This window comes from Lacerta agilis, chromosome 15, assembly GCF_009819535.1.
Source record: "Lacerta agilis isolate rLacAgi1 chromosome 15, rLacAgi1.pri, whole genome shotgun sequence".
Classification (NCBI taxonomy): Eukaryota; Metazoa; Chordata; class Lepidosauria; order Squamata; family Lacertidae; genus Lacerta; species Lacerta agilis.
The window spans coordinates 11,858,241-11,881,893 of NC_046326.1; the positions used below are offsets into that span (position 1 = coordinate 11,858,241).

Below are 23,653 nucleotides of genomic sequence, written 5' to 3' on the forward strand. Positions count from 1 at the left end.
TCTAGAATTTAAATGTCACAGGAGGGAAGACAAACCAACCAATTTCCCATCCATATCTTCAGATAAATTCTACAATTAATTTGCACCCCACCCAGATCAGTTCTTCTTCAATTCATTTACTCCCGGTTAATTTCCCAACAGATCCTCCTCTACAGCCATTCTATTCCCATCCGTTGGCCTCTCAAATTGTCCCTAGTCAGCTCAAATTAATTTATTGATGTATCCCCCCACCCTGCCAAGACCACCCACCTCACTCAATTTTCCGCACACTTCTTACCCACCCAGAAACTGTCAAGGCAGTTCAAGGTGGGTTAATGTGGCATGGATGCCAAACTTTTTTCTAAGAATGCCCATGGCCAGACTCATTCATGGAAAGATGGCATTTAGACCTCTGTTCGTACAGAAGCTTTGTGGGCAATCTTTTTATAGATGGTTTTAAATGGTACGTGTTCACATATACCTCTGCTGTCATACTTTCATGAAAAACTTTCTAGATTGGATTATTTCATTGTCCCTGACATTCATGTCTCTGAAGGCCCTTGACCCAGAAATGTGATGGTCTTACTTAGTAAGGAAAGCTGGCTATAACACCATACCCTTTCTCAGGTGACAATAGGGACAGCCTATTCCATAATAATTATAATTATGATAATTACTTATAATAAGTCTAAACCTGAACACTAAGCATACTATGTACAGAACACCACACCAGAAGGATAGAGAGGTAGAAAGAGTGAAACCCAGGCTCCTTCTGGCCTATTATAGTCAGCATGACCTCGAAAGAGGAGATACCAGAACCAGTTTAGACCAGCTGTACTCAGCTTCTCTGAAGGAACAACCCAAACATCACGAACCTTCTGTTGGTTTCTTTTACACAGAGAAGCTTCCAGAACCCTCTTGAATTAAGTAGAATAGGAAAGATTTCTACACATCGGAACAATACTTTCTGCACTAAGAAATGCAAACTGATAATTAGTCCCCATACACTCGCACAGGAGGCAACCTTATAACAAGTCAGACTGTTGGGTACGTTTAGCTCAGTATTATCCACACAGAACGGGAGCAGCTTTCCTGGATTTCAGACAGGAAGTATTTCCCAAATCAACCCAGGCTTGCCAGGATTAAACCTGTGACCTTCTGCGTGCAAAGCAGATGCTACACCACACTGAGCCATTCCACAAAATGTGGGGAATTGTGACCGAGTGTTACAGACCCTCCAAGTGTCCCTATTTTCCAGGTACAGTCATGGATTTACGGAAGCCATCCCTGTTTCTGATTTGATCCCAGAATGTCCCACTTTTCCTTAGGACGTCCCTCTTTTCAGCGGAGAAATGTTGGAGGGTATGGAGTTACACAACCCCTGAGCCAGGGAGATAAGTCACTATACAACCTTTAGAAGACGTCTGAAGGCAGCTCTGTATAGGGAAGTTTTTGTTAAAGTTTTATTATGTTTTTATATGTGTTGGAAGCTGCCAAGAGTGGCTGGGGCAATCCAGTCACATGGACAGGGTATAAATAATTTTAATTACATTAATTGTAAGTTTAAGTAAAGTCTGCTGCAACTGGACTTCTTATGGACAGTGCCAATCCCAAATGCATTGGATTCATGACCATTGTGCTCATTTGCCTGTAGTAGCAGTAAAGCTCTGCTGGATGAAATATTAATTGCCTCTGGTCTGTTTTTTGGGAATCCTGCAATGTGTTTAAGTTTTTACTCTGCTAACTACACAGTGCAGTTCTACTCTGGATCAATATTGAGTAGAATTCCATGACACTAATGCCCTGGAGAGACATGATGTCAAGGACACTCCAGGAAATTAGAAATATGGCTTGCGGACCCAGGCAAGAGGTGTTGGCGACAGTGGACTCTGCCAGGGAGTCGGGACCCCTAGCAGCTGCCCAAGGAAGCCAGAGGCTGACTCCGTTGCCTGGTCACAGCTAATGATGAGTTACAGGAAAATAAGGGCAGATGGAGTGGGATGAGAATGCTATTACATTGCATGGGGCACGTCTCAGTGCAGAAAGGTCAACCCGCCAGAAGCACTTGCTGTTCGGAACTCAAAGACAAAACTCATCTTCCCACCTGATCCCCCTAAATGCCTCCACGTTGATCTGCCCTTTTGTTGAGTCTCACCTGATGGCTTCTTTCAACTGCATTGACTCCACTGTGTAACAGCACAGAATTTTGGGAACTGTAGTTTAGCTCCCCCCACAGAGCTACAGTTCCCAGCACCCTTAACAAACTACAACTCCCAGGAGGGGAGAAAATGTGCTTTACATGTGTGCAGGGGTTTTTTTTTTGCTTCCTTTTTTCTGGAAAGGCTCCCTTACCTTTAATAACCAAGACAACAAGAAATCCAGCCAATGAAGCTGTACATTGGGAACATTTTCTTCAAATCTCTGCCTGTCAATCGGATGCATTTTGTTTGTTTGCGATTATCTACTCTGAAAACAGGAATCATCGTGTAGGATAAGGAAGGAACTGTAATGCATGGGTGGCATCTATAGGGAAAGGACTGCAGCTCAGGGACAAAGCCACACTCCGATTCGATTCCTGGCACCTCCAGTTTAAAAGGACCAAGTGGCAGATGGTGTGAAAGGTTCTGTCTTCACCTCAGACCCTGGAGAGAGTCACTGCTAGTCAGGAAAAAAACCAATATTGAGGTAGGTGCAGAAATAGGCTGATGATATATAGCAGCTGATTTATGCAGAGCAAACCCCTTGAAGGAACAGGAACAGGACACAACAGTTTTTTCCTGGACAGTTGGCAATCCTCTACAAAAGAGAGACAGACAGTTGGGCATCAACTTGACCACCACAGCTCAGCTGATGCTTCCAGGAAGTTCCTGAGCTGCCCTCCTTGCAGCCAGTGGAGGAAGTCGCTTGGGCGCCTGGGGCGGCAGCACGCCCAGGGGCAGGGTGAGTCGGCCATAGGGGTGAGGCACACTGTGGGGCCTCCGGAGCCTGCCTGCCTGCCTTCTCCCACTCAGCCGCCCTACAGTTGGGGGGGGAGGCAGCAGGCGGATCGTTTGGGCAGCGTGGAGCCTGTGTGCGGCCAAGCCACCGCATCTCTCCCAGGAGAGACGCGTGGCTCAGGCGCGCTGCAGGCCCCGCGGTGAGTGCCCGCCCGGCATTTTGTCACCCCCCTCAGTGGTGACACCCGGGGCAGACCGCACCGACCGCAACCCCCTTCCTCTGCCCATGCTTGCAGCCCATCCCCCAACAGTGGGCATTCAGTGTCATATTCAGTGACATCACTGTCAAAGATAGTGACAGGCAGCAGAGGCAAGGCAGAGCAGCAGCAGGGCCAGAGGGCTTACAGGTGAGGGGTGGGGATGAACAGATGGCCCCACTTGCTCAGATGTGGGCCTTGTCAGGATCCCAGCAATACCAGCCCTTCACAGCTGTCCTCTGCTGGTGGCACATTCTGGAATGCATCATTCGGATCTGGGCCAGTGTGCTTAGGGGAGGAGAGCAGCTGAGTTAAATGGTCCTGCTCTGAGGTCCCTTCTTAAAGGCTCTATCAGAACTTAACCCCTAACCATCCATCTTTCTCCCCCTCCTTTTTTTTGCATTTAATCTTTGTTGATTTTTTTTAGTATACATCACAATTATCATTCTCCATCAGAGATATACATAAGAAGAAGAAAATACTCAAATGTTGAAAATGAAATAAAATTACGTTTAAAAGTATTAAGACTTCCCTCCAACCAAACGTGGGTCCTCTACAATTCTATATTAACTGCATATTGAATAAAATCTAGCTCATATTTATCCAGTATGTCCATAAGTTATGCCACATTGCAGGAGTCATTCAAGGCCTGCCAAAGATTTCAGATGTTTACAGTAATCTTTTAAGAATTGTCTGAATTTGTCCTATTCTGTGATAAATTTTTGGTCGTCATGATTCCTAACGTTCCCCATTAGTCTTGCCATCACAATGTTTGCCATTCCAATTTTGTCGGTATATTATTTCCTTTCCAGCATTGGGCTAACAGCATTCTCGTGGCCATGGTTGCATACATAAATAACATCCTCAAATCTTTTGGTATAACTATACCTATAATACCTCAGAGAAAGGCTTCGGGGTTCTTTGGCGAAGGTTAATTTAAACTTTTTTTTTAGTTCATTGTAAATCATATCCCAAGATTCCTTCCCCCCCTCCTTTTCTTTTGGTAATATATTCGTGCTGAAGAAAAGTAGTTGCGCTCCCTCCAAACTAGAAGGCTGCCTCCACAAATAAGGCATAAAGCCCTGCCCAGGCACCCCGGCAGCCCACACACTCTGCCAGCGAATGCAGGCAGACAAATATATAAATAAGCAAAGAAGGTGGCACAAAGTTCTGCTTTCTGCAGACGCCGCCTGGTTTCCATCCCACTTAATGCAACGAAATACGACTCCGCCAGCCATCTCCTAATTGAAATTGCTGAAAACCAACCCAAGTCCCTTGGGAGCTGCCAGTACGCCGGCACTGACATCCCCTGGCTTGGCAAATAGGATCACGGGGAAATTCCAACAAAAGCTCTAAGTGAGCATATTGCGTCCTTTCCCCCATCTAGCTCTGCGGACGTGGGAGAATTTCTGGGTCAGGCTGTTAGAAGAAATCCAGGATTCCTCTTGACGCTGATGGGTTTCAGTCGATGGGGACTCAACTCTCATTTTACCTTGCAAGCCCAATAACCTTTGGAGAAGCCTTTTCCAAGCTGCTGCCCTCCAGGTGTGCTTGGAAGGCAACTCCCATAAGCCCCAGCCAACAGGACCAGGGACCAGGGATTCCAAACCACAGCAGCTTGGGGGAAGGCTGCTATAGTTTTCCACATCCCTAAATGCGATAAAACATCAAACATTAAAAACTTCCCTAAACAGGTGTCTTCTAAAAGTTAATTTATTTCCTTGACAACTGGTGGGAGGGCGTTCTGCAGGGCGGGCACCACTACCGAGAAGCCCCTCTGCCTGGTTCCCTGTAACCTCACTTCTCGCAGGGAGGGAACGGCCAGAAGACCCTTGAAGCTGGACCTCAGTGTCCGGGCAGAATGATGGAGGTGCAGACACTCCTTCAGGTATACTGGACCGAGGCCGTTTAGGGTTTTAAAGGTCAGCACCAAAACTTTGAATTGTGCTTGGCAACATTCTGGGAGCCAATGTAGGTCTTTCAAGTTTTCTGGTCTTTGACCGCAATAAAGATATTTGATTTGGTCTTTCAAGACCAGTGTTATATGGTCTCGGCGGCCAGTCACTAGTCTAGCTGCTGCATTCTGGATTAATTGTAGCTCCGGGTCACCTTCAAAGGTAGCCCCACATGGAGAGGGGTATGTGAATACTTGGCAGCGTTGTGGGTTATGCAGGTGCATATGCTGCCAGAACAGGGATGGGGAATGTTTGCTCCTCTAAATGTGTTTGGACTCCAGCTCCCATCATTCCCGACTACTGGCCATGCTGCTTTGGGGCTGATGAGAGCTCAACAATAGGTCCCCCATCCCTGCCTTAGCATCTTACAGGTGACGATGGGGACATGCTTGCAACATTCCCATTCTAATAACAAGGTTCTCATCATAAGCCACACACCCAGACCAGGAATCAGCGTGGTTGAGCATCCACTGCCAATCTGTCCCCCTGCTGCTACTTCTCCTGTTGCTGCTTTCTCACCCTCCCTGTTCAAGCAAGCAGCAAGAGGAGCATAGAAAAGGGGATATAATAATAATAATAATAATAATAATAATAATAATAATAATAATAATAATAATAATATCCCTCCCATCTGGCTGGGTTTCCCCAGCCACTCTGGGTGGCTCCCAACAGAATATAAAAAATACGCTAAAACATCAAACATTAAACACTTCCCTAAACAGGACTGCCTTCAGATGTCTTCTAAAAGTCAGATGATTGTTTCTTTCCTTGACATCTGATGGGAGGGCCTTCCACCGGGCGGGCGCCACTACCGAGAAGGCCCTCTGCCTGGTTCCCTGTAACATCACTTCTCGTAGGGAGGGAATCCCCAGAAGGCCCTTGGCGCTGGACCTGTGTCTGGGCAGAACAATGGGGGCAGAGACGCTCCTTCAGGTATACTGGGCTGAGTCCATTTAGGGATTTAAAGGTCAGCACCAACACTTTGAATTGTGCTCGGAAATGTACTGGGAGCCAATGTAGATAGCCATATACTTTGTCATTTCTCTCTCTTGGAGGGGATGGTAGTAAGGACTGGATTGTGTCCATAGCAGAAGAGCGGCAATGATGGTGAAGGGACCTAGAGACCAAGCGTGATGAATTAAGGTGGAATGGGTACGTGTTTTCCCTGGGGAACAGACAGCTAAGAGGTGGGTTTAGTGGTGGCCCCCTTCAGATACTTTGAAGGGCTGCCATGATGATAGATCAAATTGATTTTCCATTAATCCAGAAGGCAGGCACATTCCTTTCACAACGAAGGGGATTTCAATGAAACAACAGGGAGAATTTCGTAGCATGAGGGCCACAGTCCATTCATTGCAAGCTTCCGGGGGCCACATGGCAGTGTGGGCCGGGGCCAGAGGCAAAAGCAGGTGGAGCAACAAATGCGTGTTTTACCACCTTTTCGCATAGTAGGCTGGTTTCTTCACACACACCCCTCTCTCCTCTATCCAGGCAAGCAAGAAGCATTGCCAGAGTTCAGAAGCATATTACAGTCAGGTAAAAACACCCAAAAAGGGTGTGAAGCGAGGCTGGCAAAGGAGTGTGAGAACAAGGGTGGAAGTAGGCCTGGGGGGATTACCAAAGGCCAGATAGAGAGTACCAACCCTGTAGCTCCCCACCCTTGGGGGCCAGTGTGGCATAATGGTTAGAGTGTTGGACTAAGGACCTGGGAGAGCAGAGTTCGAATCCCCACTGGGCAGCCTTGGGCCAGTCACCATGTCTTTGCCTAACCTACCTCACAGGGTCGTTGTGAGGATGAAATGGGGAGGAGGAGAACTATATACACCACCTGGAGCAACTTGGAAGAAAAAAAGGGGTATATAAACGTAATAAATAAGATTGCATCAGAAATCTCTTACTTTTGACTTTTTAAAGGAGGTGATGGATTACCACCAATCAGAGAAGCCGTAGCAGCAGATTTCCTGGCCTAGATGATCTTTGAGGTCCTGCTTAGCTCCATGATTCAATGAAGGAACGAAGCCCACAGGAACGTACCTTGTTCAAGACCCCCCCCCCCCAAGCCTCAAACTGGCATCACCCACTGCTAAAAAATGCTGAACACCCTTCTCCACTCAGATAAATGCCATATCCATTTATTATACGGTGAATTAAAAGCCAAGAGCATGTTTGTCCTTCCCAGTTAAAGATATAACAGAGAAGCATATTTGCCCACACAAGATTGCCCTAGAATATGTTATCAACAGTTGGTGAAGTGGCCAGACGTATCTTCTTCACAGTTCCAATGCACAGGAATTTATCAGGATGTACGTAACTAGTGGCATCAAGATGCATTCACCCAACCACTCGGTTATCTTAGACTTCTCCAAGGACCTGGATCCTGAAAAGGGGGCACAACTACCAACTCAGACTCAGAAAATGTGAGCGCAGCACTTACAGTATTAGGAGTCCTAATAAGCAGGAAATGATTATGGGCATATTTCCAGTATTGTTTGTAGTTCCTAGGGATGAGGGAACCTGTGACCCCCGCAGCCAACACGGTCAATGATTGGCCACATGTTCCCCATCGCCACCTTAGCCCCTTTGCCAACAGAACGTGTGAACATACCAACAGTACTTATTTCTGTGTGCAGATTAGTCTCAAAATCAAGGGTAGCCAACAGAGTGTTGCACCACAACTTGCATGGCTGGTCATGCTGGCTGGAGCTGAAGGGAGCCAGAAAATCAGCATTAGAAGGGAACAATGTTAGCTACCCTTGCTCCAAAGGTTGAAAAATGGAAAGAAACCCAGGGGGGAAAGCTTGCAAAATATGCATGTTCTACCCAGCGCTGCCAGCCTTCAAATGCTTTCACCACCCAAAAGCGCAAATCCGATTTAAGACTTCCAGCAGTCCAAAGTTCATTGTTTTAGTGTGTTTCTTTCAAAGGGGTGGAAAAAAGAAAAATCCTGATCCGTGACTTTAGTCAGCGGTTGCTGTTTGTTCTTCTTTCTCAGCAGATATGTATGTATGTATGTATATGAGCCATTATTTCCCCTCATCTCTTTTTCTCCCCAGTACAGGAGCAGAAATAAGCAGCAAACTCCCACACATAAACTAACAGTTCTGCTGGTCCTGTTATTGCTATTTCCACGCTCAGCTTTCTGGCAACTAGAAATCGCTGTGCCACGCAGAGCAGCCAACTTAAAAGGTTCAAAAAGCAGACTCATTTTATTTAAAAGATTGCAATAAAAAAGTCAATGCACCACATCTAATTTAAAGTTATTAAATAGGCTCCAGGGCAGCTGGTAGAATTTCCTATCCATCAGATGGGGTGGGGTGGGGTGGAGTGGGGGGTGTCATTCCAAAATGTCACAGGGTTCAGGTACATGGTGTGCCATGGCTGGTTGCCTCGTCCACAACCATCTCAGAGCAGGGATCTTTCAGACCCTAAAGAAAAGACCTTAAAGAAAAGACCCTACAAGAAAAGGTGGGCGTGTTCCCCCCCTCCCCCCCCCGCCATATCAATATGAGAGTAGATTCAGAGACAACTCAGCACTTGATCACAGACTGCCATTCATAATAGTTCAGCAATAAAAACGAGCAAACCCGAGTGCTGCACCTCAACTTCAATCTTTTCCCACCAGCTTATTACATTCTAGTATGATTTCTTGCACATTCCAATTAATAATAATAAAAATAATAATAATGTACAGGTGTGTACGTACATTACAGCAGTCCATCGTGGATGCAAATCTGATTTAAGAGTTCCCCAGCCAACAGGAGCTAGATACACCCTGGGAAGGCAGAGATCCGTTTCCTTCTCCACTTACGAGAACTTGCTTTTTCCCCTGCTGCCTCCAGAACAGATCTTTCCGTAGGTGCTGAAGTTGAGCAGAGCTTATTGCCTACGTAACCCACTTACTCTCAGCTGGGGAGCCTATCAGACCTACTCAGGCAGCTCCAGTTCTTCTCTTGCTTTTTAATTTCTCTCTCTCTCTCTCTCTCTCTCTCTCTCTCTCTCTCTCCCCCCCCCCCAGCTTGTTTTACATCAACTCCTCTCGCTTCTAACACCCTTTAAATACTTAAAGAGACAGGCAGCCCAGTTGGCATTAGAGAGCTCTTTGTGCCATAGAAACACAATCAAGAACAAACAGTACCCAGCTCGACATATAATGGCCAATTCCACAGGTCTCTAGCAAGTGCCCAAATTATATTGTCGGTTGCCAGTGCCTGATCAGACACCAGAAAAAGAACCTGGAGGGCAGTGCCTCAAATATGAATAGCTGCATTGGTCCCAGGGCATAGTATGAAGACACATGATGCTGCAGCGACCTTACTGAAGCTAAGCAAAAATGGATCTGGCAAGCTCTTAGAGGGGAGGTGGCCTGCAGACTCAGACCCTCCAGTGGTCCCTGTTTTCTAGGGACAGTCCTGGATTTACAGAAGCCGTCCCAGTTTCTCATTTGATCCCAGAATGTCCCGCTTTTCCTTAGGACGCCCCTATTTTCATCGGAGAAATGTTGGAGGTTATGAAGTTATGCAAACCCCTAAGCCAAGGAGATAAGTAGCTATACAACCCTTAGAAGGCATCTGAAGGCAACACTGTACAGGGAAGGGGTTTTTATGTTTAATGTTTAATTATGTTTTTTATATATGTTGGAAGCTGCCCAGAGTGGTTTGGGCAACACAGTCAGATGGGCTGGGTATAAATAATAAAATAATAATTATTATTATTATTATTATTATTATTATTATTATTATTATTATTATTGAATAGGATGTCCCTATTTTCACCAGAGAAATGTTGGAAGGTATGCAAACTGTGTGTTCAGTGCCTTGAGTTTGATATGGAAGAAGGGATATAAATGCAATCAATTATGCCATAAGCTATTATTATGATTATTACTATATCCCACCTTTGCTCCAAGGAGCTCAATACGACATACACGGCTCACGGCTCCCCTCCTCCTCACTTTATTCTCACAACAACCCTGTGAGGTGCATTAGGAGGTTGAGAGGCAGTGACTGCCTCAAGGTCACCCAACAACCGCCATGGCCGAGAGGGGATTTGAACCCCCATCTCCCATGTCCTAGTAGTCCTAAACCTCTAACCACTGCACCACGCTGCCTTTCTTATGGAGTAGCAGAGCCCCGTCTCTTCAGGTGTGTGTGAAGTGTCTGCCCAGGTGAACGCAGAGGGGGAAATGTATACATGAGATCAAATGCAAAACGAGGCTGTCTAGTGCAGGTGTGGGGAGCCTGTGACCCTATGGACGTTGCAGAACTGTAGCTCCCATCAGCCCCAGGAAGCATGGCCATTGGCTAGGGATTGTGGGAGTTGTAGTTCAGCAAAATCCGGAGGGTCAGAAATCCCCCGCACCTGGTCTATACCACCTGTGTGCAAGACAAGCAGATGCCCACTTTTGAGAGAAGCTTGGCAGGGAGAGATCGCACTCCAGTTTCTCTCTTCCTAACCTGTTGCAGGTTGCAGGCTCGTGAATGCTTCTCTAGGAGCTCCTTGATCTCAGTGGCACTTATTTATGCGGGGAAAAATGCATTCAGTTACACTGTTAGATGGATAGCCATTTTTTGAGGGGGGAAGGCCTAGCCCCAGCTACATAATGATACTGGATATCTCCATTGATTTCTTGTTAACATTTGTCACTTCCAACCCTGGGAACGTTTGAAAATAGCTTCTCAGCATGAGCCAATAAATGACCTATGGAGACAGAGAAGTGGTTCTCTCTGTTATCTTCTGTTAGTCTTTTGATCCCTTAGCAGCTGCTCCATCCCATTCCACTCCCCACCTGGCTCTCATGTGTTGTTGTTTTCCCTCTCAGACCCTAAATATGCCATGCCATTGAGTACATACAGGACTTTTTAGGAGCCTCCTCCTCCTGCTGCATTTCTTCTAAAGAGACTTTTTTGTACTTTTGCAAACCTTCGGGTTCCCTCAAGCCTGCCTGTACCTTCCTCTCCTGTGTGGGAAAGAGATGTTTTGTTTCAACGTTAAGGTTGCTTCTTATGTCCCTAACCAATTAGTTAGAGATTGCAGCCCTAGTACAATGGAACACTTGGTTCTCAAGCAACTTGGAACCCAAACAGCGTTCCAGTTTGCGAACTTTTCGGAAACCGAACATGCTACGCTTTGAGTGTTATGCTTCCAATTTGAGTGCGATGCTTCTGTTTTCAGTGTTACGCTGAGGTCTGCCTGGTTTTGCTGTTTATTTTGCATTTTTGTTTTTGCGGCTTTTTTGTTTTGTTTCTGTGACTGTGTGGAACCCAGTTCAGCTGCTGATTAATTGATTGTGTGACTGCAGCACATTGTTTATTGCTTTCATTTTATGGATCAATGCTCTCGTTAGATAGTAGAATTCATGTTAAATTGCTGTTTTAGGGGTTGTTTTCAAAAGTCTGGAACAGATTAATCTGTTTTGCATTACCTTCTATGGAAAAGCGCGCCTTGGTTTTGGAATGCTTTTGTTTAGGAAGAGACTTCTGGAACGGATTAAGTTTGAGAACCCAGGTACCACTGTAAAAGGTTTTCATACGCATTCTGCAAATTGTCCATCACTTTAACAAAGCAGCAAGAACATAGGTTTGCTATTTCAGGAATACCAGAAGGTGTTTGGTTTGGACACCAGGAGAACTGGATCCAGGAGGGATCACCATGCCTGAATGTATGCTGTTCCTGGGGTACTATTCCCCAGATAACCAGGATGGTGGGATGGAGGGAAGGAGTGTGGCCCTGTGGTATAGAGCTTGCCCTGTATTCAGAAGGTCCCAAATTCAATTCTAGGCAAATGTATTCCGGATAGGAAATTACTGGAACCAGCACCACTGCCTGAGAAACAGGTGCCAGTCAGATGGGACAATAATGGGCAAATAATCTGCCCCAATAATCGCTTCCTGTACTTGTGATATCAAGTGGAATTATACAGAGATAGTACAGACACCTGTGGGTATCTTTAAAAAAAGAAAAAGAAGGATCATAGCTTTTTTGCTTTAAGCCTTTGAAACCAAGACAAATACGCCCACACATCAAAGCAACCTTGTGGAACTAGGGCTTTATTATATAATGGCTGTGACAAAGTGTAGCTGACCTCAGACTAGTGCAGAGATGGGGGAACCTATGGCCCAACAGGTGTTGCTAGACTCCAACTCCCATCAGCCCCAGCCAACACAGCTGATGCCCGGGGATTATGGGAACTGTAGACCAACAGCAGTTGGAGGGCCACAGGTGCCCTAACCTTCAAATAGCCGCTTGCTTAAGTCCACTTACAGTGCAATCTTTTCTGTGTCTACTCGGACATACATGGGCCCAGGATTGCAGCCTTTCATATGGCGGATTTAGATCTGAACCAAGTACAGTGGGCCACTGAGTGCCAACTGCATACCCTCTAACTGTCCCTATTTTCCAGGGACCGTCCCGGAATTACGAAAGCTACCCCGGCTTATGATTTGATATTGAAATGTCCCTATTTCCTTTGCATTTGCTGTCCCAAGCAACAATAAAACAATGAACAGCTTGGTGATGCAATGACTACTGCGGTTGACACAAGGTAATATCACCAAGGCAACTATCTGTAAACAAACAATAAATGCCCATAAAAATGGCAAAAGTAGCTTCTTTCCCAAATAGTTTTTATCTTAAACAACAGCAAATGCAGTAATTAAAGAGTTCACTTGTAATATCAGTGGTTCAATGCTCATTTCTTCTCTTCCCAAAACAGATTTTATCTTGCAACAATTGCAAATGCAGTAATGGAGTGTCCACTTTTGAATAGCAGTGGTTTGGTGCTAAGGAAAATTAAAATTAAAAATACATTGAGAATGCATAATTAAGACATAACTTTGTAGTAAATAATATACAAGAGAAGACAGTATGTACAGTAAATGACTTAAAGCAAGGGTATATCTACAACAGGCATGTCAAACAGTTAGATTGTGATCTACCGGTAGATCACTGGACATCTGTGGTAGATCACTGGTAGATCACTGGTAGATCACCAGCTCCCCCCAAAGAAGCTCAACATTTTTGCCCCCCCCCCAAACGGGGCTTTGCTCCTCCCTAAAAAAAACAACTTCAACCTGAACCCCCAAGAAGGGGGTAGATCACTGCCAGTCTTTAACTCTGGGAGTAGATCTCAGTCTCTTGGGAGTTGGCCACCCCTGATCTACAAGAATAAAGGTGAGACTATAACTACCGTAGTCTATTTGCACATACACAGTTATACCTCCAGTCCCACTAATACAAAAAATCCCATCAGCATGTTTCTATTGGGAGGAGCACAGAAAGAGGGCAATGTCCTTCAGTTCGTTAAACCTCTTTAGGAAACATGGGTAGGGCTCACAAATTTAAAATCATAGCGCTGGAAAGTCCACAAACACATCTGCCCAAGCAATGGCAGCTGTGGCTGCGAGGAAGCATCTGCGTCTAATCTTACCCCTTTCTAAAATTTATTTATTGTGGTGTGCATTTCTTTTTGTAAATCTACCAAGGAATAAAATAAAATCGGGATTAAGGGGTTTTCTCTTCCTTCCTTCTTTTTGAAATTGTTTAACAATACCAAAACTATATCCGCATAAAGAGATTTCTCTGAATCTCGAGACTTCTCCCCTATCCCCTGCATGGGTCCTATTGCCAACATTTTTCAACTGCGTATTCTTTCATAATCTACCGTATATTTTATGTCTTTCCATATTGTCCTCAGTGTTTGTTACATTGCAAGTGAAATTAAAATCCTGCCAATGTTTTCATCTGCTTACATTGGTCTCCTAAATAAATTATAATTTCCCCCCATTCTTTCTTGAAGTTTTTGTCTTCTTAGTTCCTGAACTTTCCGGTCAGTTATGCCCTTTCGGTGCAGTCTAACAGCTCGGTTTGCCATTCCTCTCAGGTAGGGACTCTGTCTTCATCTGTGCACTGGTGGAGGAACGGAGGGGCGGATGAGCACACCACCCAAAGCACCAGCGGGGAGGGGGTACCATCACGGCCGCCCCCAGACACACACAGTGTGCACCCCCTACCACGTCGGGCACCATGCCCCCAGGACACACACCATGCCCCCGTCTGCTCTCCGCCCCCAGTGCCGGAGCATCCGAGCTGCTGTTGTCACATACAAAAAAAGTCTTTCCTGCTCCTTTGGGGTGTAGGTACCTACAATTCCTTAAAAAAAGGCTTCTGGTTGGGATTAAGGGGTTTTCTCAGGACAGCGGAGGGCATGTGTGCCGTGGCCCATTGGGGTGTCAGCACTCACCCTTCTTCTGATAGGAGATGCTCTGCAGGGAAAGGGGACAAAAATGGAGAGGGGGTGTCAAGGAGGGTCAGTTGTGGGGGAGTGAGAAATGTCCCTATTTTCATCTGAGGAATGTTGGAGGGTATGCAGTTGGTGGGAATCACAGAGCAGACAGCTGTTGCACTCACAAACTGGGCTTCCTGCAGGATGCCGGCTGCTGGCCTGGTCCACGCAGGGCTCTGTCCTTACGTTGTCAGAAGGGAGCTTTGCTGCTTATACCTAAAAGCTCACAGAAATGTAACCTGCCCCTCTGTCCAATCAAGGCAAAGCATTCAGATTTAAGCCCAACCAGCTCCCAACAGGGCTTAAATCAGCTTTCGTCCTCCAATGAGTTTGGCAGAGAGCAGGCTAAAATATCTCTGCGCTATGAGATCTCTTTGCAGAGGTGGGTGCCTCTGTAATTAAATCCGTGCCGAGAAAGCTGGGCGAAACTTTTGAGCCTGTCTGAGCCCAAGCGAAGCGAGAGGGTGAGAATTAACACGGCTCAACAGTATTCTCTCCCATCTGAGCTCCCTGCCCACATGGGAAAAAAATTGCTGCCGGAAAAATAAAGGCTTGGATGTTGCTAAGCAACCTTACAATTCTCCCACTTTATCTTGCAACTGTTCGGTGGCTTCTCTTTTCTTATCGCCCGGGGACTGATTTCTAAAATAAAAATAAAAATCTTTCCACTACCAGGTGCTGAAATTTATTACACCTCCCTGCCCGCCCCCATTCTTAAGTACTGACATGTTCGTCTGAAAATCAGACGCAAAAATAATAATCACGGTGTTCTGCTGTGTAGTGCTAGCTAGTTGTCTGACCTTATGCTTCATATTTAGGCATGTTTAGATATAAGTATTGTGTATAGTTATGCTTTTTTAACTTGCTATCTTATGCACTGGTTGTTGTTTTTCTAGAAAAAGAGGTGCCGGAACTCACCATGGACGCCTCCCTTGTTCTCTTAAAATGGCAATGGTGCCCATCGAGGAACATACTCCTCAACATTTCTCTGATGAAAATAGGGACGTCCTATTCCATTATTCTTATTCTCATTATATTTTTGACCCGCGCCACTCTGAGCAGCTTCCAACATATATAAAAACATAATAAAACATTTTTAAAACTTCCCTATACAGAGCTGCCTTCTAAAGGTTGTATGGTTACTTATCACCTTGCCTAGGGGGTCACATAACTCCATACCCTCCAAGATTAGACCACAAACTTGACATGAGTCAACAGTGTGATGCAGCAGCTAAAAAAGTCAATGCAATTCTGAGCTGCATCAATAGGAGTATAGCGTCTAGATCAAGGGAAATAATAGTACCACTATATTCTGCTCTGGTCAGACCTCACCTGGAATACTGTGTCCAGTTCTGGGCACCACAGTTCAAGAAGGATGCTGACAAGCTGGAACGTGTCCAGAAGAGGGCAACCAAAATGGTCAAAGGCCTGGAAACAATGCCTTATGAGGAACGGCTTAGGGAGCTGGGTATGTTTAGCCTGGAGAAGAGAAGGTTAAGGGGTGATATGATAGCCATGTTCAAATATATAAAAGGATGTCATATAGAGGAGGGTGAAAGGTTGTTTTCTGCTGCTCCAGAGAAGTGGACACGGGGCAATGGATTCAAACCACAAGAAAGAAGATTCCACCTAAACATTAGGAAGAACTTCCTGACAGTGAGAGCTGTTCAGCAGTGGAATTTGCTGCCAAGGAGTGTGGTGGAGTCTCCTTCTTTGGCGGTCTTTAAGCAGAGGCTTGACAGCCATCTGTCAGGAATGCTTTGATGGTGTTTCCTTGTTAGGTTGTGGGTGGACACAACAGACAACACAGCGATTTCCAAAACAGCTCTTATTTATTTGCAGGCTGGAACAGAACTGAGCTGGAGGCCTCAGCCACCAGCTTATATAGAGCTCAGCTACAATGTAACAGCAACAACATTCTGCAGCTAACCAATCCCTGAGTGTCAGTTTCTAATCCTTCATTTGCATAAGCTGACCTGAGTGAAAACCGCAGCAGAATAAACTATATACACACACCCCTGGTGGCCAAGGTGAGAACTTCAATACATAACACCCCTCCCCACCGAGATAAGGCATTAGGTTACAAGCATAGTGGTTCCATTATATACAGCAATATTCATTTAAAACACATAGCATAACAGTTCAAATTACGATGCAGCATTATGTGTGCAAATTGTGTGTAACATAGTCTTTTAGATATGCTGGGCGTTTGGGAACCCTACCTGACCGCCGTGGGCCAGTATCAGAGCCCGGTTGGCTTCCCGAGTCCCGTTGCGACTGCTGTGCTACCACTGGTGTCGTTGGGCCTGAGGTCTCCGGCTCCGCTGCTGTTGGAAGGCCTGTCACGATCGGACTTGGTGGACACTCAGGCAAGGCGGTGGTCGGCGTCTCAAGGGAGTCAGGCAAAACCCCTGCAGTGGCTCGGCTTGGCCCCATGTCCGCAGTTTGTGAAGGGGGTGTAGATGGAGCCTCGCCTTCCAATGGTGTCGGTTCTAGAGCTGAGGCTGCCGTTGAGGGTACTGCGGTATCGTCCAAGGTTCCAACCCGGCGCCTCAGTTGGTCTATGTGCCGGCGCCACAACCGCCCGTCCTCAAGTGCCACCTGATATGAGCGGGGCCCAGTGACTCCCACTATCGTGGCCGGCACCCAAGGAACGTCCCCCACATAGTTTCTGGCAAAAACCTTATCCCCGGGAATAAAAGACCTTGGTGCGTTAGCACCGCCCGGGGGCTCGGCTACCCCGAAGTCTGGATGCAACCGGTCGAGCGGAGATCTGAGGCGACGGCCCATAAGCAGTTCAGCTGGACTCCGCCCTGTGGCTGCATGCGGGGTAATGTGTTGCACAAGCAAGTATTCCGTAACTCGCTCATGCCAGTCCTTCTGGTCCAGGCGTGCCAGTGCCTCTTTCGCTGAGCGCACCATTCGTTCTGCCTGTCCGTTGCTGGCCGGGTGGAATGGAGCTGTTAGGGCGTGGCGGATGCCCAGCCCCAAGAGGTACCTTTCAAAAGCGCCTGATGTGAACTGTGGCCCGTTGTCGGAGACGAGGACATCAGGACATCCATGCGTTGCGAATAGGCCCCGCAGTACCCGGACTATGGCTTCAGTAGTGGTGGAGGGCATCAGAGCCACCTCCAGCCATTTCGAATAAGCGTCCACCACTACCATAAAGGTCCGGCCGTGAAAAGGGCCAGCAAGGTCAATGTGCACCCTCGACCAGGGTGCCTTTGGCGTCTCCCAGGTGTTGCCCTTAGCTGCCGGTGGTGCAGGTCTCGATTCTTGACACGCTTGACAGGAGGCAACCCAGGAGGTGATGGCCTCGTCCATGTTAGGCCACCAGACGTAACACCGAGCCAACGCCTTCATTTTAACGATCCCTGGGTGGCCGATGTGCAGAGCCTCAAGGACGCGTTGGCGGAGTCTTTGGGGAACCACGACTCGGTCTCCCCACAGTAGGCAGCCGCGATGAGCCGAGAGCTCATGCTGTCTGGTCGCAAATGGCTGGAACTCAGATGTGAATGGCCCTTCTGGCCACCCCCTCCACACCCAGTTGAGCACACGTCTGATGGTGCGGTCCTGGGAAGATGCGGAGGCCACATCGGTAGCCGACACTGGTGCAGCTGGGAGGTCCTCAAGCAGGAGTACCGATGAAGCAGGAGCTGGATCTTCCACCAACGCCGGAAGGGGGCAACGACTGAGGGCATCAGCATGGCCCAGCGACTTTCCCGGGCGATGAATGAGCCGATAGCTGTATGCTGCCAGAAAAACAGTCCATCGCAGCATGCGTGGCGAGAGGATCGGCGGAGTTGGTCTGTCCCCTGCAAGGAGGCCCAGGAGCGGCTTGTGGTCAGTGATGAGGTCAAAGGTTCTCCCGTAGAGATATTCGTGGAACCTCTTCACTCCAGCCACAAGCGCCAGTGCCTCCTTGTCGAGCTGGCTGTAATTCCGTTCCGCCGGAGACAGCGTCCGAGAGAAGTAAGCAAGTGGTGCTTCCCTCCCATCCGGGAACCGGTGACTGAGGACTGCACCGATGCCAAAGGGCGAGGCGTCACAGGCGAGGACCAGTGGCCTGGCTTCACTGTACTGTACCAGCACACTGTCCGAGGAGAGAAGGGACTTGACCGCGTTGAAGGCCGCTGTCTCCCGATGACCCCAGGACCATGGCGCCTTCGTGCTGAGCAGGCGGTGGAGAGGCTCAGCTAGCGTTGCCTTGTGGGGCAGGAACATATTGTAGAAGTTCAGCAGCCCTAGGAACGCCTGCAACTCAGTCTTGTTCTTTGGAATCGGGGCCTCCTGGATGGCCCGGATTTTGGATGCCGTTGGGTGAAGGCCAGAGGCGTTGATGAGGTAGCCCAGGAACTCCACCTGTGGAACGGCAATCAGACACTTTTCTTTCTTTACCTTGAGTCCGGCCTCCTGGAACCTGGTCAGCACAGCGCGGAGGCGCTCGAACAGCTGCTGATTTGAGTCTGCGGATACCAGTACATCATCGAAATATGGTACCACGCCTGGCAGTCCCTGCAGAAGGCGCTCCATGAGGCTTTGAAAGATGCCAGGAGCCACGCTCACCCCGAACTGTAGTCGGCGGCATCGGAACGCTCCTCGGTGGGTGACGATCGTCTGAGCTTCAGCGGTGGCGTCGTCAACAGGCAGTTGTTGATAGGCTTGGGCAAGGTCCAGCTTAGCAAAGACCTTGCCTTCGCCCAAAGAATGCAGCAGGTGTTGGACGACGGGAACGGGATAAGCGTGCTGCTGAAGCGCCTTGTTGATCGTGCACTTGTAGTCTGCGCATATCCTCACCGACCCATCCGGCTTGACAGGTGTGACGATAGGCGTTTCCCACTTGGCATGGTCGACCGGCTCCAAAACCCCTTGCGCGATTAATTTGTCCAGTTGTTCGTCCACCTTAGCCTTGAGGGCGAACGGAACCCGGCGTGGCTTTAGCTTGATTGGAGCTACTTGTGGATCAAGGCTAAAGGAGATGGGTGTGCCTGTATATTGGCCCAAGGTGCCATCGAAAACCTCGGCAAATTCTTTAGTTAACTTTTCCACTTCCGCGTTGGAGATGCAGTTGATGCCGGTGACTTCCAGACCGAGGGCGCCAAACCATTCTAGCCCTAGGAGGCTGGGCCGCGGGTCTTCAACTACCACGAGTCGGAGTGGGCCCGAGAAGTTTTTGAACTTGACCTGGAACTGGCCGACGCCCGTCACGGGAATGTCGTTCCCCTGGTAGTCCCTCAGGTGTACACGATGTCGGTCAAGCTGCCTCTTAGACAGCTTGGGCACAAGTCTTTTGATAGTGCTCCAGGACACAACGGACAGGGCAGACCCGGTGTCGATCTCCATGTCACACGGAGCTCCTTCGATGAGCACCGTGATGTGTAGTTTGCGTCGCGTAGGCGAGTCGGTTTGTCCAATCGTGGTTCCGGATGAGCAGCAACAGTTGGTGAGAGCGAAACAGTTACTGTTTGCGGACCGGGTTGACGACTTGGACTTGCGAGATGGTGAAGAGGCTGTGTTTGATGGCGTAGATCGGCAGACCTTGGCGATGTGACCCTTTCTGGAGCACTGCCGGCAGATGGCGTCTCTGAATCGGCATTTGACGCGGGGGTGGTCGCCTCCACAGCCGGCGCATTCTGATTGGCCCTTGGACTTCTGTTTGAACTTCCCGCGTTCCCGCTTCGTCTGGTGCACGTCATCGTCTTCGCTGGTTGATGCCTCGTCGCTGCTAGCCTCTTCATGGTGTACGGCGATTGGCTTTTTTGTAGGTCGTGGGCTGCTGGCCTTGCGGATCTCCTGGGCGGAGAGTTCAGCCGCTTCTGAGGCCGCAGCCTCCTCGATGGCCTTCTGCAGCGTGAGGTCTGGCTTGGCAAGGAGGCGCCGTTGCAGACGGTTGTCCCAGACCCCGCAGACGATCCGATCCATCATGGCATCGTCTAAGTCTCGGAACTCGCAGGTTAATGCGGCCTTTCGGAGAGCGGCGACGTAGTCGTTGATCGACTCCCCCTCTGCCTGGTTCCGGTGGTAAAAGGCGTGGCGGGCCGCAATTTTGGACGGCTTGGGCGCGTAGTGGCCGCGTAGCTTTTCTTGTAGTGCGTCCCACGGTGCTCTGTGAACTGCGAGTGGAGCGACTAAAACTCTGGCCGTCTCAAACACATCGGGCCCGCAGAGGCTGAGGAAAAGGCCTCGCTTCCGCTCCTCTGATACCTCTGTTAGCTCGTTTGCTTGAAGGTAGCATTCGAACCGAGCGAGATATGAGTCCCATGATTCAGAGGCCGGGGCAAACGGCGGTAGAGGCACTAGTGTAGCCATGACTCCGATGCCGACGTGGTGGGCGATGGATGGAACACAGTGCTCTAGCCAGAACGGGCAGCTCTGAGTTGGTTCTGTTCAGTGATTTCGCTCAGCGTTTCAGCTCAGTGATTCAGCTCAGTGATTCAGCTCAGTGATTTGCCCTTGCGCTGACTGGCTGTGTGCTGTCTGTGTTCTGATGTCCATGATCCCACCTTCGTCGCCAGTGTTAGGTTGTGGGTGGACACAACAGACAACACAGCGATTTCCAAAACAGCTCTTATTTATTTGCAGGCTGGAACAGAACTGAGCTGGAGGCCTCAGCCACCAGCTTATATAGAGCTCAGCTACAATGTAACAGCAACAACATTCTGCAGCTAACCAATCCCTGAGTGTCAGTTTCTAATCCTTCATTTGCATAAGCTGACCTGAGTGAAAACCGCAGCAGAATAAACTATATACACACACCCCTGGTGGCCAAGGTGAGAACTTCAATACATAACATTCCTGCTTGGCAGGGGGTTGGACTGGATGGCCCTTGTGGTCTCTTCCAACTCTAGGATTCTATGATTCTATGATTCCAGTCGACACCATCAGTTCTACTATCAACAAGTTACTAAACACGCAGTATACTTTACGGGTCAAACTTCGTTTTTATTTTTAGAAAGCAGCTGCATGGCAAGGACAATTCGGATCAGGATGGCTGCAAGGTGGGAAGAAAGATTAAGCCTTGTTCTCCTCCACCAATTCCCTGACTTCACTCAGCCCTGCATATGGCTACAGTGGTACTTCAGTTTTTGAACGTCTCCATTGATGAACATTTCAGTCGAACATGCCATGCGGCTTCCGCTGAATGCAAGATCCAGAGGCCTACCTGTCGGCTACTGGGTTTTCACTTTTCAAATGTTTCAGAACTCAAACTGTTTTCCAGAACAGATTATGTTAAAAAAACCAAGGTACCGCTGTATTTTCTTCTCCTTCACAATTTATAGCAGCTTGCTGGGGTGAGGGGTGGGGTGGAGAACAGCCTGAGATGAAAGGGTTAACCCCCCTCCCCATTCCCACTCCCCAGAAATTCCATCCCCCACCTTTCTTGGCACTGCTGCTATTTGGAAAAATGAAAATAACAAGAGAGATGCCCTCTGTCATAAACACGCATTGAGCACAATGAGATCTGCTCTTTTAGCTAAGGCTGTGGTCCATACTGGACGGAAAACCCCGCTGACCAAATACAACAGGGTTTGCTTTCGAGTGCAAATTCTCCTGTTGGGAGGCTTGCCACCTTGGCAGGTTGCTCCGAAGGGAACTGGCGCCAGCTCCGATGCTAAGCCGTCGAACCATGTGCGGCACCGCAGCCATTATAAACACAAGCGCAATTACTGTCATGTCGACGGCAAGACTTGGCAGGTTTCGCGTTGTATTTATGTCATAACGCTGAAGGCTGTGATGTGCCGCAAATGTGGTGATGCTTAAAGGATTAATGCCGATTGCTCCAGTAATAACCTGTGCTGGTAAACAGCAGCATCTTCCCTTGGCTGAGAAGGCCCGTTCTATGGAAAGTGTCATTTGTTAAGGATGCTGAGAATCGTTAGGAGACCCCTTTTTCCCTCATATACCGGTAGCTACGTTTCCTAGCAAACAATGTCTCTTCCCGGGGAACTCTGGGAATTGTTGCTCTGTGAGGGGAATGCAGGGGGAGGGGTCCCTCCAAACAAGCCACAGCACCCTGAACAAGATGCATTTCTCTTTTTTGGAAAAAAAAATCCAAATTAATTTTTATTTGGTTTTACAAATTTAAAATTATAATCATACCACAACAAATTCATAATTTAAAGATTCTTCCAAATCTCTGGACTTCCCACCTTCTCCTCCATGGGTTCTGTTGTTACCCCTGTTCTACTGCATCTTATTTAAATAATCCATTTTTTTGTAACTCCGTTATATCCGTAGTTCTCATTACATTACAAGTATTGCGTGGACAGGCGGAGTCCCCCAACCCCCAGGTGACCCCTGAGTGGAATAATGACACGGGGTTATCCAGAATGTGTGGGGATCTCGGAAACTTCAGGGTTATCCAGAATGTGTGGGGATTGGGCTGGCTCTGGAGAACATATGTTCAAGCAGAGAGGCCCCCCCCATTCACCGCCACTGGTGGGGGAGAGCAATGACAACCTCTCAGCATATGGCCAATGCCTCCCCCCAGTACCCCTTTAACGGGGAACCCTGGTATCGCCACCTCACTGGGGGCGTGGAGTTACCGCCCCACGCCCCCCCCCCATTTAGGAAGATGACTAAAGGATTCCGCCCAAGGCTTGAAACCGCCAAGGTTGTGACGTTTTGCTACGGGAAAGGCGAAACCTGCCAGTGCAGGGAAATTCCTTTCCGGCCCTTCAACAGCAGCCTTGACATGGCAGCGCCTGCGAACCTGTGGAGAAGAGGTTAACCTGCAAAAATAAGCATTAATTGAGGGAGTGGAGGGTAGGAGAAGCTCTGGAGCCTAACTGCCGCTTCCCAGGTAGGCTACACCTTCTATTGTGTGGGCTGAGTGGTCCCTCCCCTTACCTGGCCAATCCTTTGGCAACACCTCCACAGGCGGGATTGGCGGTTAACTGAGGTAGGTGGAGACCCCAGGTATCCCTGCCTGGGGGAAGGCGATGCCAGCCCGAACTACCAGGAGTCGCCCTGGAATCCAGGGGGCTGCGCACGACCACGCAAACGTTGCCCCCCATTTGATGTGGGGAACGGTCATTATTGCAGTCCTGCTAGTGTTTTCAGCTCTTTTCAGTGGTCTTCTAAGTAAGTTGTAATTTTTCCCTTATTAAAGTTTTGGTCTTCCTGGTTTCTGAGCTTCCTGGTCAGTTTTGCCATTTTGGCATAGTCCAACAATTTTATTTGCCATTTTTCTCTGGTAGGGACTTTATCTTCTTTCCATCTCTGGGCTAGCAACATCCGTGCAGC

General features: G+C 48.2%; 1 protein-coding gene across 1 annotated transcript in view; it reads right to left on the bottom strand.

Annotated features, from left to right (window-relative positions):
• NRGN (neurogranin) overlaps positions 1-9,106 on the bottom strand; it is a 45,786-nt gene extending 36,680 nt beyond the window's left edge. Inside the window, exon 1 of the mRNA XM_033172211.1 lies at positions 8,831-9,106. Within this exon, the coding sequence (XP_033028102.1) occupies positions 8,831-8,845 (15 nt within the window). The 5' untranslated portion in view covers positions 8,846-9,106. The remainder of the gene's footprint in view (positions 1-8,830) is intronic.
• Positions 9,107-23,653: the final 14,547 nt, after the last annotated feature.